The sequence below is a fragment of the Antechinus flavipes genome, chromosome 2, assembly GCF_016432865.1.
Source record: "Antechinus flavipes isolate AdamAnt ecotype Samford, QLD, Australia chromosome 2, AdamAnt_v2, whole genome shotgun sequence".
In the NCBI taxonomy this organism is placed as follows: domain Eukaryota; kingdom Metazoa; phylum Chordata; class Mammalia; order Dasyuromorphia; family Dasyuridae; genus Antechinus; species Antechinus flavipes.
The window spans coordinates 398926636-398943908 of NC_067399.1; the positions used below are offsets into that span (position 1 = coordinate 398926636).

Below are 17273 nucleotides of genomic sequence, written 5' to 3' on the forward strand. Positions count from 1 at the left end.
ACAGAATATCAGGGAGGATTCAAAATATGTAAGAACAAATTACCTGTTTGAGAAAGTATATATATATATATTCATGAGTGTCCATCTTTTCTTACTTCCTTGTAAATTGTTGTTTTTTTTTTTTTTATTTTCTGCTGAGCACCTTTTTTACTCTATTCTTTTTTCTCTCTTTCATCCCCCCTACCACCTCTAGGCTATAGTTAAGAAAGGATATACTTATGTATACATATGTATATATGTCTATATGTATATGTGTATATATGTATACATATGTATATATGTGTGTGTGTGTGTGTGTGTGTATATATATATACACACACATACACACACACACACACACACACACACACACACACACACACATCACCTCCCCATCTACAAAGACATATTTTTTTCCTAACTCTGCTGACTCTTTGCTTTAATTCTGCTCCTTAATTTGCCTTGCTATTACTTAACCTTCCACCACTCATGGATCCTTCTCTTGTCTTCTTCACTCGACTTTTGCTTCCCAGTTCACCCATCCCTCCGCCTTTATTTCTTTATAGATTTTGGAGGATGCTATACTCTTCGCAGAATATGTGTAGTGTTGCCAATTAACCCATTTTTAATGTGGTAGCTTTTCAGAACTATGAATTTTCCTTCCCCCTCTAATATCTCTGTGCCTATTCTCTGCACCTGATTTGTATAACATAATTATTATTTTTATCTTAACTCTGCCCCAGTCTTTCTTTGAGCTACCCTATTGTTGATATCAATCTTAAACATATATACATTTCCTATGTAAAAAAAAAAAAAACAACAACATAAACAATTCATCCATGTTGAATTCCTTGAAACTGATCTTTGATATTGGCTCTTATATGTTAAATTTTCTGTTAAGTTCAGGTTTGGTTGACAGAAAGTTCTGAAAATCTGCAAGTTCATTGAATGTCCATTGTTTCTCATTCAATATCATAGATAATTTTGCTGGATATATTTTTGGCCACAAGCCTTGTTGTTTTGATTGTCAGTAGATATGATTCCAAGACCTATGGTCTTTTATTGTGGCAGCTGATAAATCCTGTACAATTGTAGCTCTAATTTGAATTTCTTTTTCTTGTTTTTTTGCAAAATTTTCCTTTTGACCTGAGGTTTTGGAATTTGGCAATAATATTCTTATGTGTTTTCCACAAAAAATCTCATTAAGATAGTCATGAGTGGACTTTTTCTATTTCTATTTTCCCTTCATGGTCTATCACTTCAGGATACTTTTCTTGGATTATTTCTTGCATTATAGTGTCAAAGTTCTTTTTTTTGTTACAACTTTCAGGCAGTCCAATTATTCTTATATTTTCTCTTCTTCATCTGTTCTCCAGATCTGTCATTTTTCTTATGTTTCACATTCTGTTCTATTTTTTCACTCTTTATAATCTGTTTTGTTATTTCTTGGTCTTTCATAGCTTCACTGGCTTCCCTTGCCAAATTCTAATTTTCAGAATTATTTTCATCTTTGAAACTCTGTATCTCCTTTTCTAGTTGGTTAACTTTTTTTCATAATCTTTTTGTTTTTCTTGGATGGTTTTTATTTAGTTAGTTATTTTAGTTTTTCCTCAGTGTCCCTCATTTGATTTTTAAATTCTTTTTTGAGTTCTTCTATAAATTCTCTCTGTGTGGGGAGCCATTTCACTTTATTCTTTGAGATAGAAGCTTTATTTTACTTCCGTGTCTTCCTCTGAAGATGAACCTCCATCTTCCCTGTTTCCATAGTAAGTTTCTATGGTATTTTTAATAAGTGATATTAGTGTAAGCACCTCTAATCGTGGGGTGGGAAATGGTGCCTCAAGCTTCCCTTCAGCTCTCCCTTCCAACCTAGAACCCCAAACCAAGAGCTCTACCTGTCAGCAAGTGGCTCCAACCAGCAGTGTCACTGCCCCACTGCATCTACCTTCACAGTTCCTTCTCACCCAGCACCAAATCCCTGCAAAACAGCTGGGCTTGATGTTCCCAATTAACTGAGATTCACTCAGTCTTCTAGGACTCAGATCCCAACTCCACAAACAGTCCAGGAGGTGAAAGTTTCTGTGATTCCTGCTGTGATTCCTCTAGCCACACGCAGCTAGCCCCAGGGCTCCACACTTGGTGTTTCTGAGGAGCTAGCCCAGTGGTGTTTGCAGTTCACACAGGTTTGGGGTCTTCAGATCTTCTTGTTATACCTGACTGACTCCTGTTCTGCCCCAAGTCTACATTTTTCACCAGTCTATGTTCGCCCTGAGGTACAAATTTGTATGATTTGTGGGGAAAATCTGGAAAGCTTGAAATTTAACAATCTACTCCACTATCTTCCCAGAATCCTCCCTATGCGTTTTCCTTATCCCTTGACCACTTATCTATCAGAGGATGGTTCTTAGCCATATTTATTTTTATATATAATGGACTTTTACAAGAGATATTTGCTTCCAAGATTTTTTCTTTGTTTTTGGCTAACTTATCTAGTAATTTGCCTATTCCCTATGATTGACATTGTTTATTTGGGGGGAGCTTTTTAATTTTATGAAATTGAAATTTCCTTTTGTCTTTTATGCATCCCTTGGTTGTCTGATCTTTTTTTTTCTTGACTATGAATTTGATAGGGACCACTTTCCACTCTCTAATGTCATCATAAGGTGATCTTTTATACTTAGATCACCTATCCACTTAGAGTTCACGGTGATGTACAGTATAAGTTGCTAGTCTGAGGCCATTTTCTGTAAAAATTCTTTCTAGTTTTCTCATCAGCTTTTGCTGAAGAAGCAGTCCTTTTCCCAGTTGGAATCTGTTCTTGATTTTATGAAATACTGGGCTTCCAGTGTTCTGGAAGCCCAGTGTTCTTTCCACTTCAACTTTTGCCTTTCTCCTTATTAGCTTGTAATAAGACTATTGCATATCAAAAAAGAGTGCTAGTCTCCTGGATCTAGGAGTCAGAAGAGTAGGCTCTGTTGGTGATTTACTTTGTGGGTTTTTTGTCTGCTGTAGGTCTCAGTTTCTCTTCAGTAAAATGAGGCAACTAGATAAAGCCAAAGTTCTTTTCAGCTCCATGTTTCCACGACCTCACCCAAGGGTAAACTTTGTGTGTATAGGCTGCCCTCTGGTGGGAGCATCCTGATTCTGCCACCATTAATGATGGGAGCTCTAACCAAAACCCACACACTTTCCCAATCAAATTTTAGAAATCCAGAACTTTGGAAGTGAAAGAAACTTTGCTGTGATTACTTCAAAATACAGATAAAAAGGCCCAAAGAACCAAAAAATTTAAGATCCGTATAGTTATGCATTTTGTTTTCTTTTTCAGTTTTTTTCCTTCTTGAGCCAATTTTTCTTGTGCAACAAGATAACTGTATAAATATGTGTGTGTGTATGTGTATACACACACACACACACACATATATATGTATATATTGGATTTAACATATATTTTAATATATTTAACATGTATTAGATTACCTGCTATCTAAGGGAGGAGGTGGGAGAAAGGAGGTGAAAATTTGGAACACAAGTTTTTGCAAGGATCAGGGTTGAAAAATTACTTGTGCACATGTTTTGCAAATAAAAAGCTTTAATTAAAAAAAAAAAAAGATTGTATAGTTAGTGACTTGCCAGATGGTATCAATTTACTACATTCAAAAAACAGGGCTAGGGAGTCTTGGGGTAAAGCCTCCAAGGTGACGCATACTTTTTTTTGTTTTGTTTTGTTTTTCTTTTTTTTTAATTTTAAATAGCAATTTATTTTCTATGTACATAAAAAGATAAGTTTTAAATATTCATTTTTTAAAGACTGTGTTCCGGATTTTTCTCCCTCCCTCTTTTACCTTCCTCCTCCCCGAGACAGCAAGCAATCTGATATAGGTTAAATACATGCAATCTTTAAAACATATTTTCATATTTGTCATGTTGTGCAAGAAAAATCAGACCAAAAAGGAAAAAAAAGACAAGAAATTTAAAAACAAACAAACAAAAAAAGGTGAATATGCTGTGCTTAAATCATATTCAATTCACATTCAATCACATTTCTCTCTGATACAGATGGCTGGCCCATACTTTCTTGAGCTATGAGGATGACTCTGGTGGCCAGAAGTTACCAACTAAGGAATTCTGGTGCCCAGTTTGTCTTCAGGGGCAGAAGGATAGTTAGACTAAGGAAAGGATTCTATTAGGCACCCCTTTTTTATGTGAAGATACCCAACTCTCAGTTTCTAGGCCATACTAGTCAAAAGGGACCTTCAAGATCACCTTATTTAGTCCTCAATTTTACAGATGAGGAAAATGAGATCCTGGAAAAATTAAATGACTTACAGTCATCTACGTCATGACAGTGCCTTGATTTTAACACAGTTCTCTGATTCTAACTTTATTAACATTTTTTTTGCATTTCAACAAGGTCTTCTAGACCTGTAAGTTCATACACTATCTGAAAGCCATCCAAGTAGCCCAATTCTATCCACTAACAGTCACAGGGTCAACACAAAACTAAGCTTTCAAATCAGCAGCTACCTTAGCCCACGGTTTGCTTCAAGAAACCTGGTTCAAATTGCATCCCTGGTATTAGCTGTGTTGTTTTGGTCAAATTAAATAGGAAAGCAGCCCTTCCCTAGGTCTGTTTCATCTACAAAATAAAAATTTGAAACTAAATGATCTAAGGGTCCTCTGGTTTCTAGTAAGGTGGCACAGTGTGGTCAGAGTGCTGAACCTGGAGGAAGGAAGACCAAAATTTAAATCTTGTTTCAAGTTATGTGACTTCAAGAAAGTCATTTAGCCTTTCATCTATAAAATGAGGCTAATAATAGCACCTACATCACAGAGTTATTGTGAGGATAAAATGAACGTACATTTGTAAGATGCTTTGCCAATCTTAAACTGCTATATAAATCCCACTATTATGATGATTTGATTATGAGGATGAGAATGCTTTAAAAACATTTTTTAATTTATTCTTTTCAATGAACAAAAATTTATTTCCTCTCCCTCCCATTGGGGAAAAAAAAAAGAAAAATGAAATCTTTTTTAGTAAACATGCTTATTCAACCAAAACAAATTCTCACATTGACCACATTCAAAAAAGTCTGTCTCATTATGCATGGTCAGGTCCTTCTAAAGAATAAACACCATGAGGGATTCCTCCTGCTTGGCTCCTTATTCACTACAGCAGTCCTTGGCAAGGAGGACATAAATGGAGTCTTGAATGGAAAGTGAGACCTGGACTAGATTTATCAGGCACCCCTAGATCTCTTAAGAGGGAAGAGTCCTCAGGGGCAAGAAAGGTTTTCAGGTTTGGCTGTGGGAGGAGGGATGTAAATGTAAATGGCTGACAGTCCTTGCCAGAAGCTGCTGAGATCCATATTTTCATCAGTTTTCCAAGAGCAGAACAAGAGATGTCTGAGCCCTGGATTCAGCTCTAGTGACTCCCATCTCAGAGTAGAACCCATTTGGCTTGGGGGAGAGAAGGTATTTCCCCTCCCTCCATTTCTGGCTCATTGAGGGAAAAGTCAAGTGACCTCCATTCTTTTTCTATTCCCAGAGGATCCAGCAAGCCAGTCGACCGGCCATGGACTGGGGTCCTTCTCTGGAGGAGAACAGGACAGGCATGTATGTGGCCACCCTGGCAGGTAGCCAGTCCCCCAAGCCTCTGATGGTCCACATGAGGAAATATGGTGGCGTCACCAGCTTTGAGAACACAGCCATTGAAGTGGACCGGGAGATCGAAGAAGAGGAATCCATGATGTGAGGGAGGGGGAGCAGGGCCCCTGGGACAGAGGACAGTTGAGGGCAGTTACTATGGGCCCCACAGGCCCTTCCCCTTGAGCAGGGTAATACTGTGGGCCTGAAACAACTGTCCCAGAGCCTAGAGGCTGTGTGGATATGTTCCTGTGGGTTCCTGGGAGTAAATGGGGCAGGATATCTTAGCTGTGGTCAGAATTCAGGCCCTGTCCTGCTTGATTTGCTTTCCATCCTCTCTGTCCACACATCTCCTTTGGGCCCAGGTCACCCACAAAACATCATTCCTGACTTCTCCCATTCCCTCATCTGGACTTTCCTGTGGCCCCCAAAAAACTGCCCCAAATCTATGCTGCAGCAAGGAATCTCTCCATTGGGACCTGCAGGACAGGGCAGGGAAGCCCACAGAAATGTTTGGAGCAGGGGTTTAGAGCAGCCATTGACTTGCTAGCAACTTGGGTCATCTAGCCGTCTTTTCAGCTCTGAGGCTGACGGATCTAAGGGAAATCTTTGACCTTTTCAGTTTCCCAGTGGACTGGGCCCTGGCTATTCCATTCACTGAGCATTTCCTGTAAGCCCAACCTTGTACTAGATTGTGGGCAATAAAGGGATGTATTGGATATGGTCTCTGTTCCCAAGAGCTTACAGTAAAGCTGGAGAAATAAGAAGCAAGCAAACAAATATGCCAGATTTCTATGGTCAGTGCAATAGAAATTCAGAGGGAGGAGAGATGGCAATCTGAATGATTTAGGGAAAATTCCTAGAGGATGCAGGGATTGAGATGGACTTCTAGGGATAAGTACAGTTTGGCTAAGGATTAGAATGAAGGTTGGTAGCAAGTGCAGGCAGAAGAAACAACCTGAGCTAAAAGTCTGGGACAGGGAAGAAACTTATCTGACTAGAAGGAGAAGATGAACTTAAATGGAGGAAGGAAAGGTGTAAAAAAGAACCTGAAGTGCTAGGAGGAGACAATTAGGGAGCCATTGAAGATATTGTGGGCATTAGGAAGTTGAATGTTTCTATACAAATTGAACTGGAGGAAGGAAAAGGAAAAGTAGAATTAAAGAAGTAAGCTTAGGCAAGAAGGGTCTCCAGCAATGATGCTGTCTGGAACCCAGACCAGAAGAATCTGAGATGAAAGGTCCATATATGGCCTCTCACCTATGCTGTCAGGGATCATTATTGATCATAAATCACATTCCCCATAGCAACTGTTCCAGATCTTCTCTTCCAACCTCCATTCCTCCTCCCACGTTTAGAGCAGATGATTTAGCCTCCCACTCCCCTGAAAAGTTTGAGGCCTTCGGATAGGAGCTTCCCTTCTGATTTCTCCTGACTTCTCCCCGCCCCCGCGCCGCCCCCCCCCCCCAAAAAAAGTAGTATTCCTCATTTTCTATGAAAGCTAATCCTATGGTCCTGTGCTCTTGCTTCCTTCTCCAGGCTGTCCCTTAGGAATCACCCATTGTTCTTCAGACATCTTCACTCTTTTCGTTGGCCTCTTTCCAAGACCCTCCAAACATTCTCCAAGCTCCCTGAAACTCAGAGTCTCTTCCTGGCCCCTCACCCCCTCTGACCAAGGTTTCTTCTCTCCCCTTCCCTTCACTGCCAAATTTATTGAAGCAGTTGTCCACATGCATGGCTCCCATTCCTAACCACCCACTCTCTTCTCCACCCTCTGCAATCTGGCTTGTGTCAGTGACCTCCCAGTCACTGAATCAAATGGCCTTTTACATTCCTCCTTGTCTTTGACCTCCCTAAAGGGTGTGGCACTTAACCATTCCCTCCCACCTAAATGACCCCTCCTCCCTTGGTTCCCAGTACACTGCACTCTCTTACCTTTCTCCCCACTTTTGTCTCTATGGAGTTCAGTCCTCATCAAAGGTTCTTAAACGTGTGTGCTCCCCAAGGATCTCTGCCCCATCTTCTGTTTCCTCCTTATCCTTCTTCTGTGCTGATTTCTACTCCTCTCCCATTGATTACCTCCATACCAAGAACCTGAGAATCTACATCCCCGGCTTCTTACTCTGTGCTTCAGACCCACGTCTATCTAGGTGGGTAAAATATGTCTCCATGCCCCAGCAGCCTCAAATTCAGCTTGGACAAACGACACCCCCCTCCACCCCCACCCCCCCCACACACATACACCGGAGTTCTTTTCCTCCTAACTTCATTATTTTGGTCATTAAATTCATTGGACATGAGAAGAATCATCTTCTGCATTGAGCAGGCAGCTATACATGGGTTATATTGGAGATGGGGGCAAAGGAGATCTCAGTTTGCTTTGCCTCAGTTGAGTCCTGTTCTCCCATGTCCTAACCTCAGGGTTATTTTTCACTCTTCCTTCTCCCATCACATTTTCCAAAGGTTCTAAATCCTTTTCAATTCTACCTCTGTGATATCTTTTGCCTCAGTCTCCTTCTCAGTTCTGTTGCCACCATCATATACAGGCCCTCTTTCCCATCCATTTAGCCTACTGCAATAACTGCTTCCTACTTCTACTGTGTCCTCCTCTCAGTCCCTCTTTTCACTCCCTTCATAAATTAAGTTATGTCACCTTTCTGCACAAAATTTCTGCCCAATACAATTCTGATTGGGGGCAGCTAGGTGGCACAGTGGACAGAGTTTTGAGACTGGAATCAGGAGGATCCAATTTCAAATGTGACCTCAGATACTGCCTAGCTGTGTGATCCTGAATAGGTCACTTAGTCCTGTTTGCCTCAGTTTCCTCATCTGTAAAATGAGCTGGAGAAGGAAATGGCAAATTGGTCCAGTTTCTTTGCCACAAAAACTCCAAATGGGGTAATAAGAGTCGGATATGAGTAAAATGACTAATAACAAAAAATTCTGATTTATTTGCCTGATCTTCTAGACAACTTCCCTTACTTAGAACCTGGTACACTGCACTTACTATACCTTACTATAACATATTGGACTGTTCAGCACTCTCCAAACATCCTCCATGCTTTCCTGTTTCCATGCTTTTACTCATAGAGGGAAGAACTTGGTCCCTTCCTCAACCATGGGGAAAGTCAAATGGGCCCTTTCCCTGGAGCAGGGTGAGGCTGTGAAAGCTAAGTGTACAAGACCCACCTATTGGATTTCTAGTCATTCATGATGTCTCCTCCTCTAAAAAGCCTTCTCTAATGCCCTTATTTCTCTTTCTGGCCCATCTCATAGCACTTGGTACTCTCCTGATGTACTTCTGTAATATTTTACAGAAATAATTTGTCAAAAGGGTCCCATGCCAGATTTATGTCTCTCATCTGAGGATCAACCCAGCTAAAAGTTGAAGACTCATCACTTGCCTGATAAGGCAAGGAGAGGATGTGATGTATTGATATGTAGATCAATATTAAGGAAATCTCAGCATTTTTGGAGTAACTATATATATATATAACATTTGAAAACATTATTTCCTTCCTCTGAACTGTAAGCTCTACAAGGTTGGGGGCCATGTTTTCTTAATTTTGCATCCCACTCAGCACCCAGTGCAGAACACTGTTCACAGTTGGTGCTTAATAAATGTCTCTAGAGTTGGGTGAACTCAGATGACATCCATTCTCCCACAACAGTAATCCAGTTTTGGGCCTCTCTTCCATATACTATTTCCCAGCCCCAAGCTCTAAGCAGTTTGTGTAGTCAGTGATGCTAAGGGGCTGCTCCTCCTTCCTCATCTCTGTGGCCACAATGTCCCAAAAACCAGACAAGAATTCCCTGGCCAGATTGTTGTCCATGCTTGGCAAGAGGAGGGCGGTTGTCCAAGAGAGTAGCATGGATGAGAATAACTTAGAGGAAGAACCCACTCTAGGACATCCATGGGAGATGCTCCCTTGCCAACCAAAGGGCATCCTGGCAGAAGCTTTGCCCAGTTCAGGGCTTCTGCCCAATCTCAATCTCTGAGGGAGAAATATTGAGAGTACTAAATGGAAAGAAGGAATCCAGAACCCAATGTCCTTATCCCAATACTTTGGGCATTTCTCATTCTGTCGAGGAAGGGATATTTAAGCCCCTTGAGCTATTGGGACCTGGTAGGAGGGTGCATGTGTCTGCAAGGCAACTTGTTTTTTATAAATGGTGTTATACAAGGGGTGCAGGGCACTCTCAAGGTATTGTTGAACAGTGCAGTTGTGGTCTCCTGTGAATCATATCATATTCCCTGATGTGTTCTGTTCTTTTGGTTGTCTGTGTTCTGTTAGTTCAGTGTTAATAAACACTCAGTGAGTAACCTTCTGGAATCTTTTCTTTGTGTCTGATTTCTAAGATACCCTCCCCTCTCTCTTTTAATGTGGCTTTTAGGAATGGCTAGAGACAATAGTAAATACATAGCTCCTTAGATGTTAGGAATGGACGAAGCCTCAGAAGGGAGAATTTCAGAGCTAGAAGGCATCTTGGTGACCAGCTGGTTTATTTTACTCATTTGACAGAAAAGAAAATAAATGCCCAGAAAAGGCAAATGAATTGCTCAAAGAGGCACAGCAAGTGAGTGGTAGTTCTGGGACCAGAAACCAGATTTCTTTCCCTGAAATGAGGTTCCCTTTCTATTATAATACACCAAGAACTATTTTCATTCCAAAGATAAACAGAAATCTCACGTGATGCCCTTGGCCAATGTCATGGGCATAGACCAATAAACATACCTTTTTAGATATACAGAATTCTACTTCAGAGGGGCTTTTAGTGTTCCTAACATCCCAAGGGGCAGCTAAGTGGTGTGGTGGATGGAGTGCCAAGCCTGGGGTCAGGAAGACTCCTCTCAGAGCTCAAATCTACCTTCAAACATTTTCAAGATATGTGACCCTGCCTCTATTTCCTCATCTGTAAAATGAGCTGGAAAAGGAAATGGCAAACTGGTTCAGTATTCTTACCAAGAAAAGCCCAAAGAGGTCACAAAGAGACAGTCATGACTAAAAATTAGCTGAATAGCAATAACATCGCCCCTAATTGGATTAGTGCATGTTTGAAGTCAATCTGATACCAATAGACCTATCCTAGAATCCAGTTAAATCAAATTAGTCAATTTTTATTAAGGCTCTACCAGGGGAAGGGGAAAGGGAAGCAGGCCTCGTTGAGTCCTCAGTGAGAAGGGAGCCAGGATTCTAAGATCCCTCTTTTTGCTCAAAGGTCCAAACACTTCCATTCCCATCTCAATAGCTTCCTATTAATAGTATAAGTTAGGATTCTGCCTCTAACTTTTGCCCAAATTGTGTGTTGATTCAAACTGGTGACTCAGTGAGAAAGGCGATAGTCAGAGAAAGGGTTAAAAAGCAAACTCAGATCCTTGGGTTTCCAAGTGACCTTTTGTCCCACTGCACTCAGAGCTGTGCTGGTTTGCAGTAAATGCTTCTTCATCTGTCGGAGCAGTCAGTCTCATATTTTTGTCAGTGGGTCATGGAAAGTTTTGCGTCTTTGTGGTATATTTTCCCTTGCAGGCCAAGGGTCCTGAAGATAGACATCGTCACTCCAGGAGGCTGCAAGGCCAAAGGACAAATCGGCTTTCATTTTCCTCCTCTGCCCACCCCCAGCCCCCATCCCTGGAATATTTTACTGACCACGACTTCCTGTTCTTTGGGGCCTTTAGATTGCTGATGGCTGATGTCCCAGGTCCTTCTCTCTCTGGTGGGCCTCTGGTAGGCAGGCTCTCCTCCATCTCAGCCTTTGTTCTTAAACTTTCTGGGCTGCCCTCAACTCTCCCCATGTTCCGTTTGTTTATGAGGTTTTATTACTTACTGCCACAGTAAGCCTAAGTGCCAATCACAGGCTGTCAGAAATACCTTGGTCACCTAGTCTAATCCCATCCAACGGACAACCTCAAGGCCCAGAGAGCTCCTCAAATGCTATTGTAACATTAATTAGTGGCCATGTGAAAATTGAGATGATAGGCTTTCTGATTTTTTTTTCCACTTTTAAAAATAATTTGAGTCCAAAGCACAGGAAGGTCAGATCTGGATACTGGTCCTGAATCTAGCGCTGAATGTGCTGGATGAGCCTAGCTGAACCATTTACTCTCTTTGCCATCTGTAAAATGGGACTGCTGTTATGCCCTCCTCCCCTGGGGGGACAATGGAAGAAAAAAAGGGGATGATGGGAAGGGGAGATGTGTAAACAAACCAGAAACCCATAGAACCTGTTCCTAAATGTGATATCATGGTCTTCTCTTACCATCCCTGTGATTTAAATGAGCAAGATATAGCCCTTTTGGGGGAAAAGTATCCCAAATTTAAGTCTTCAACTTCCTGATCTGTAAAATGAGGAAGAGATGCCATCTGATGTCCCTTCTAGCTCTGGGTCATGATGGCACAAAGTTAAATATCAGAGGGGCATCTTCCAAAAGAAGCATTAGAGGGGCCAGCCTTCCTGCTGCAGGATCATTCTCCTGACAGGTTCTTGCTGAGGATTACTGTCTCTCACCAGGCATTAGATGTCTCCTTCTGCTCTGATCAGGCAGCAACTCAAGGATTGTCTAGAAGATAAGAAGGGAGAGATCCTACCCTGAGGAGTGCCCCACTTTCCCTTCTGATCCATGTATTCCTTCTCTCCTCCTCCCCTTTCAAGCTGGGGAATGGGGTGGGGAAAAGAATATTCTGTTGCCCCACCTAGACTTCAAAGGACTTTGGATTTGGGGGTGGAGAGGGGAATGTCTTCTAGCTAGATTGTTTTTCCCAGCAATAGTTATGCATGATCCCAACCTGGTCTCCTCTAAGTATATTGGAAAAGGAATAGGTGACCTTCATAGAGTTGTAGCTAGTCTCTAATTTCTGCTGATCAGAAAATTATTTGAGTTCCATATGGATCTAAAACCTCTAGGTGTGCTCCTTTCCTCATCTGTGAAATAAATGGGCTGGACTACATTATTTAGACTACATTATCTCAGAGGTTCCTTCCTACTCTTCCATTCTATGATTCTTTGCCCACATTACTAACTTAGAAACCAAAATAAGAATTAAGGTATAAGAGGTAAGAGTGGAGTAGAAATGCAGTGTCCTCCCCATTATCTCTCTCTCCATTTGACCCAGCCCTAAAAACTCCTACTTTGGTTTCAATAACAAGCCCTATAAGAGTGGAAGAAATTTTTCAGCAGTCTTTCCACAAAGTTAATCATTAGAAGACTAGTGTGGGGCCTTATGTTGAAGTCCCAGGAGGGGAGAGGCAATAAAATTTTATGGTTTCCAAGGCTTATTTTAACCTTGGTTCTGTTTACCCAAATTGGAGGTTTAGAGGTTAAGGCAGAACTGTAGCCCATTGGGCCAGAGGTAGATAGAAAGAAAAACAAAGAGACTTAACTAGAGGAAGGACTTGTCAATAGCCAGAATCCAATGGACAGCCATTGATGATGCTGGTTAAAATTGATAGAATTGAATCAATAGAAGAGATGGGACCAGTAGGATGAAGAAATGATGAAGCCATTCAATGGGTTTTGGAGATAATTCAGTTGCTGTATCCATGATAACTGCTAGTTGAGTTGTTTGGAGAAGAGAGTAGTCCTTATTTAGTTAGAGAAGGCTTCTACTGGGATGCTCTGAGGCCCCATCTTCCCATTCCACCCAGATCCTCTATTCCCAACACCTAGAGAAAAGTAACCAGACCTGACTGTCCTATCATGGGGATTCTAGGCTAGTCAGTAGCAGGGGAGGAAGTGAAGAGCCCAAGTAATGTCACCCCATAGTAGGAAGTAGTTGACTCTGGGAGAAGGCAATTCTCATGGGAATGTAGTAGGGGAAGGGAAGAGGGCAGAACTCCACCCTAGCTTATCCAAATACATCATGCTAAGGAGAGAAGTATACTAAAGTGTTTATGATAGACAACTTCCACTTTTCATAACTTAGAAGGGCCATGGGGCAGTAGCAAGACAAATGAGCCACTTTCTGGGAAAAGGAATTTCTAGCATTTACATCTATACTCATTCATGACTGACTAGCTAAATAAACTTGTCCTAGACATGCTCTACCTCCTTCCCATCAATACCCCAATTTTCACTCAGAATTAGGGTAAATATAGACATCATTCATATGGATTTCCAAAGTGAAAAGACAATGATGAGTTCTGGAAAAACATTGGGAAAAAAGTCAGTTAAGTAGGGGGAAGGGAAAGGAAATAAATCTTTATATGATGTTTACTATGTGCTAGGCACTTTGCTGAGCATTTTATAAATATCTCATTTGATCCTCACAACTTTTTTTTAGCTAGGGGCTATTGTTATCCTCATTTTTATAGTCGAGGAAGCTAAGGCAAAAAGGATTAAATGACTTGTCCAGAATCACACAGCTAGTTATACCAGATTTGAACTTTCTAGTTCTAGGTCCAGTACTCTGTCCTATTCACCATCTACTCAGGATCCATTTCCTTTTCTGTAAATTGAGAATAATAGCAGCATTTCCCTCATAGAATTATTGTAAGAATTAGATGAGATAACATATGTAAGACAGTTTGCAAACTTAAAGTGCTATATAAATGCTATTAGTTATATTATATTAATAATTGATATAATTAATACAATAATATCACTAATATATTATTATATTGATATAATATTATTATAGCATAATAGATTTAGAGCTGGAATAGAGTTAAGAGGCCAACTAGTGAACCCCCTCTTTTTACAGAAAGGGAAACAGTGCTGAGGGGTAAAATGACATTTTTTTTAAAAAAATCCGTCCTTTTAGTTCCTCTGATTCCCTCAATGAGTTCAGACCTTTATTTTTCTTAGAGGGGAAAAAAAGTCCCTTTCAATGTCCAAGACTTGTTATTGTTTAGTTGTGTCCAATTCTTCATGACCCCATTTGGAGGTTGTTTGCCATTTCCTTCTCTGGTTCATTTTACAGATGAAGAAACTGAGGCAAAAAGGATTAAGGGAGCTATCCAGGGTCACTCAGTTAGGAAGCATCTGAGGCCAGATTTGAACTGAAAAAGATGAGTCTTCCTGTCTGCAAGCCCAGTACTCTATCTAGTAGGCTATCCTGATACTCATGACTATTCCTGTTCAAATTAGAGAAACAAGACAGAGCTAGCTGCTTTCAGACCTGTATTCCTACCAGCAACATCATTGTTCTCCTCATACTTACAACAAATCCACTGAGGAGGTCCACCAGCATTAATCCCAATTTAGAAATAAGAACTGAGAGGTTCAGAGGGGTTAAGAGACTTAACCATCGTCACATAGCTCACATCAACATTTAAAGCAAGGTCTTGCCTTGCACCAAGTCCACTGGCCTATTATGCCTCTTTAAGGCAGACGAGTATTCTTTCCTCTGTGAAAGTACTTTTCCAAGTACTTCTGTTGATCCTGAGCTTTTCTTGTACTTCATTCATTCCACAAATATTTATCAAGCACTTGCTATGTACATATCTCCATTTCAGGGGTGGTGGGGACAGATGGCAAGGCACAGAGAAGTGTTCCACAGCTTATAATCTAGTGGGGGAGCCAAGACACACACACAAGAGACATAGGCGGCTGACTGTGACAAAATGGAGCAGAGTTATTTGTATTCAGAACACTGCCAAAATCACGAGAGATGAAATCATCGGGGAAAAAAATCCTTGGGGAGAAAAGAGGAGACTCGGGTCACTCTGTTCTGGGGAGCATCTATTGCACAAGCACAGGGTGAAGGAAATGTGGCTAGACAGCAATTCATGTGAAAAATGGCCAGAGGGGCTTTCATGCACTGCAATTTCAATGAGTCAATAACGTGATGCAGCTGCTATAAAAGTTAATGAGATCTGAGGTTGCATTTGGAAAATAGAAGCACATATTCACAATGTGTCCTGGTTAAAGGGGGTCTTAGAAAACCTATGGTCCAACTTCTCATTTTACAAAGGATGAAACAGGACCAAACTGCCCAGATAAGGAAGATTCTGTGTCCAGACAGGGTCAGATCTTACCTGCTGAACTGTGTTTAAGTTCCAAGTACATTTGAGAAGCTGTGTCCAGAGAAAGGTGAATAGGTAACCATATGCCATGAGGAGAAATTGAAAGAAATGATTTAGCCTCAGAGATGACCCAGGAAAGACATAATTACCCATCTTCAAATGTCAAAAGGGTTATTATCATGAGAAGTGAAAATTAGAAGTTTTCTGTAGAATCTCAGAGGGCAATACTATGAATGAGTAAAAGTAATACAGAGACACATTTCAGCTCAATAAAAAGGAAAACTTCTTTAAAATTAGGACTGTCAAATGAAATGATTTTGCTTGGGAGATAGTAGGATCTCCATCACTGGGAGTATTCAAACAGAGGCCATGATATCACAGAAAGAATTCCTATGCTGGGTAATTTGGATCAGACAACCTCTGAGATTCCTTCCAACTACAAATCTGCTGCAGTGAGTCTTCACCATGACAGGCATTTACACATTAAAGGCAGTTATTATCCCCTCCCTTCTTTTACTTCCCCTTTCCCTCAGTCTTCTCTTTTCCAGTGTAAATAAAGTTTGCTCCTCTGCCCCCTTCCTGTTACCCATAATTTCTCAAAGACTGCTGATAACAGTCTGAAGATCTCATCTACAAGTTTTTTCAAGGCCCTGGTATAGAATACATCTAGGCCAAAACACTGAGTTAATTTTTAAAAGCCAGGTGAATTTTCCTTCTGCCAGAGTTCCCTGTGGGTGCCTCATTGTGGCTGGGAATCAACCCTAGACTTTTTTGAAGCTATGCTGGGTTTGCAGCTTCTATTCCAAGACTCCAGGAATGGGACCAATGATTGGCTCTAAGTTCAGAAACAATTTATCTCCAGAGGGTTCGCCACCAAGTAAATTTTTGGCCTATGTCAAGTCATGAAACTAAGTCATGGACAGACTTCAACATTATTAGTGGCAGTGCCCAAAATGATGAAATTGCTGATCTTCAAAAGATTGAGCTGTTGAATTAAGATATGCCTTTATCTGCTGACCTTCTAGCTTAGTTTTCAGGTTTATTCTGTCTCTCTCTGTTATAGCTGGCTGTTGATAGTATCAACTGACATGAATTCTTTTTTCTAAATTTCACAGTCTCTCTGGAAATCACTAACGTTATATAACCAAAGCTGAGGATCACAGCTCTAAAGCTACAGTAGGCCCCTGCCTTCCCTTTAGCTGGCAACTTGCAAAAATCTGATCCCATGATGCCACCTGCTGAAAAAAGCCTGGAATAGTCTCAGCATCAAAGCTGCAAGAGGCATTGAATACAGAATACAGAAGAAGAGATATCAGAGCCGCAGGGGGACTTGGAATGCAAACTAGAGACCACTGGGGCCAGGAGGAGACCCAGAACAGAAAAGAGAGAATATCAGAGAGGGCAGGAGCTTGGACTGAAGACCAGAGATAGAAGGAACGTAACGACGTAGAATTTTGGAGCTGAAACTGATTTCATAGGACCTTGACCATCGAAAGTGACCAACAGCAGCCCAGGTCTTAAGAATTCTCTACATCTCACATCCCATAGTCAGGAATAAGAAGTAGGACTTTATTCTAAGTCTATTCACTCCAAACTAGCCTCATAACTCTCTCTCCTCTCAGGCACCAAAGCAAATGCCAGAGGGATTTGCCTAAGTACAGATGCCCTTAATGTACTTTTGT

At 41.0% G+C, this 17273-nt stretch overlaps 1 protein-coding gene and 1 long non-coding RNA gene across 2 annotated transcripts in view; one reads left to right on the forward strand and one right to left on the reverse strand.

Moving 5' to 3' along the window:
• The window catches only part of SLC6A7 (solute carrier family 6 member 7), a 37391-nt gene extending 27429 nt beyond the window's left edge, over window positions 1–9962 (forward strand). Inside the window, exon 14 of the mRNA XM_051978696.1 lies at window positions 5531–9962. Within this exon, the coding sequence (XP_051834656.1) occupies window positions 5531–5737 (207 nt within the window). The 3' untranslated portion in view covers window positions 5738–9962. The remainder of the gene's footprint in view (window positions 1–5530) is intronic.
• A 151-nt stretch (window positions 9963–10113) lies between these two features.
• On the reverse strand, window positions 10114–14147 carry LOC127550084 (uncharacterized). Its single transcript, XR_007950773.1, has 2 exons — window positions 11277–14147; window positions 10114–11195 (listed from the first exon to the last, which is right to left on the reverse strand). It is a non-coding gene; the product is annotated as an uncharacterized LOC127550084 (long non-coding RNA).
• Between the last annotated feature and the right edge of the window lie 3126 nt (window positions 14148–17273).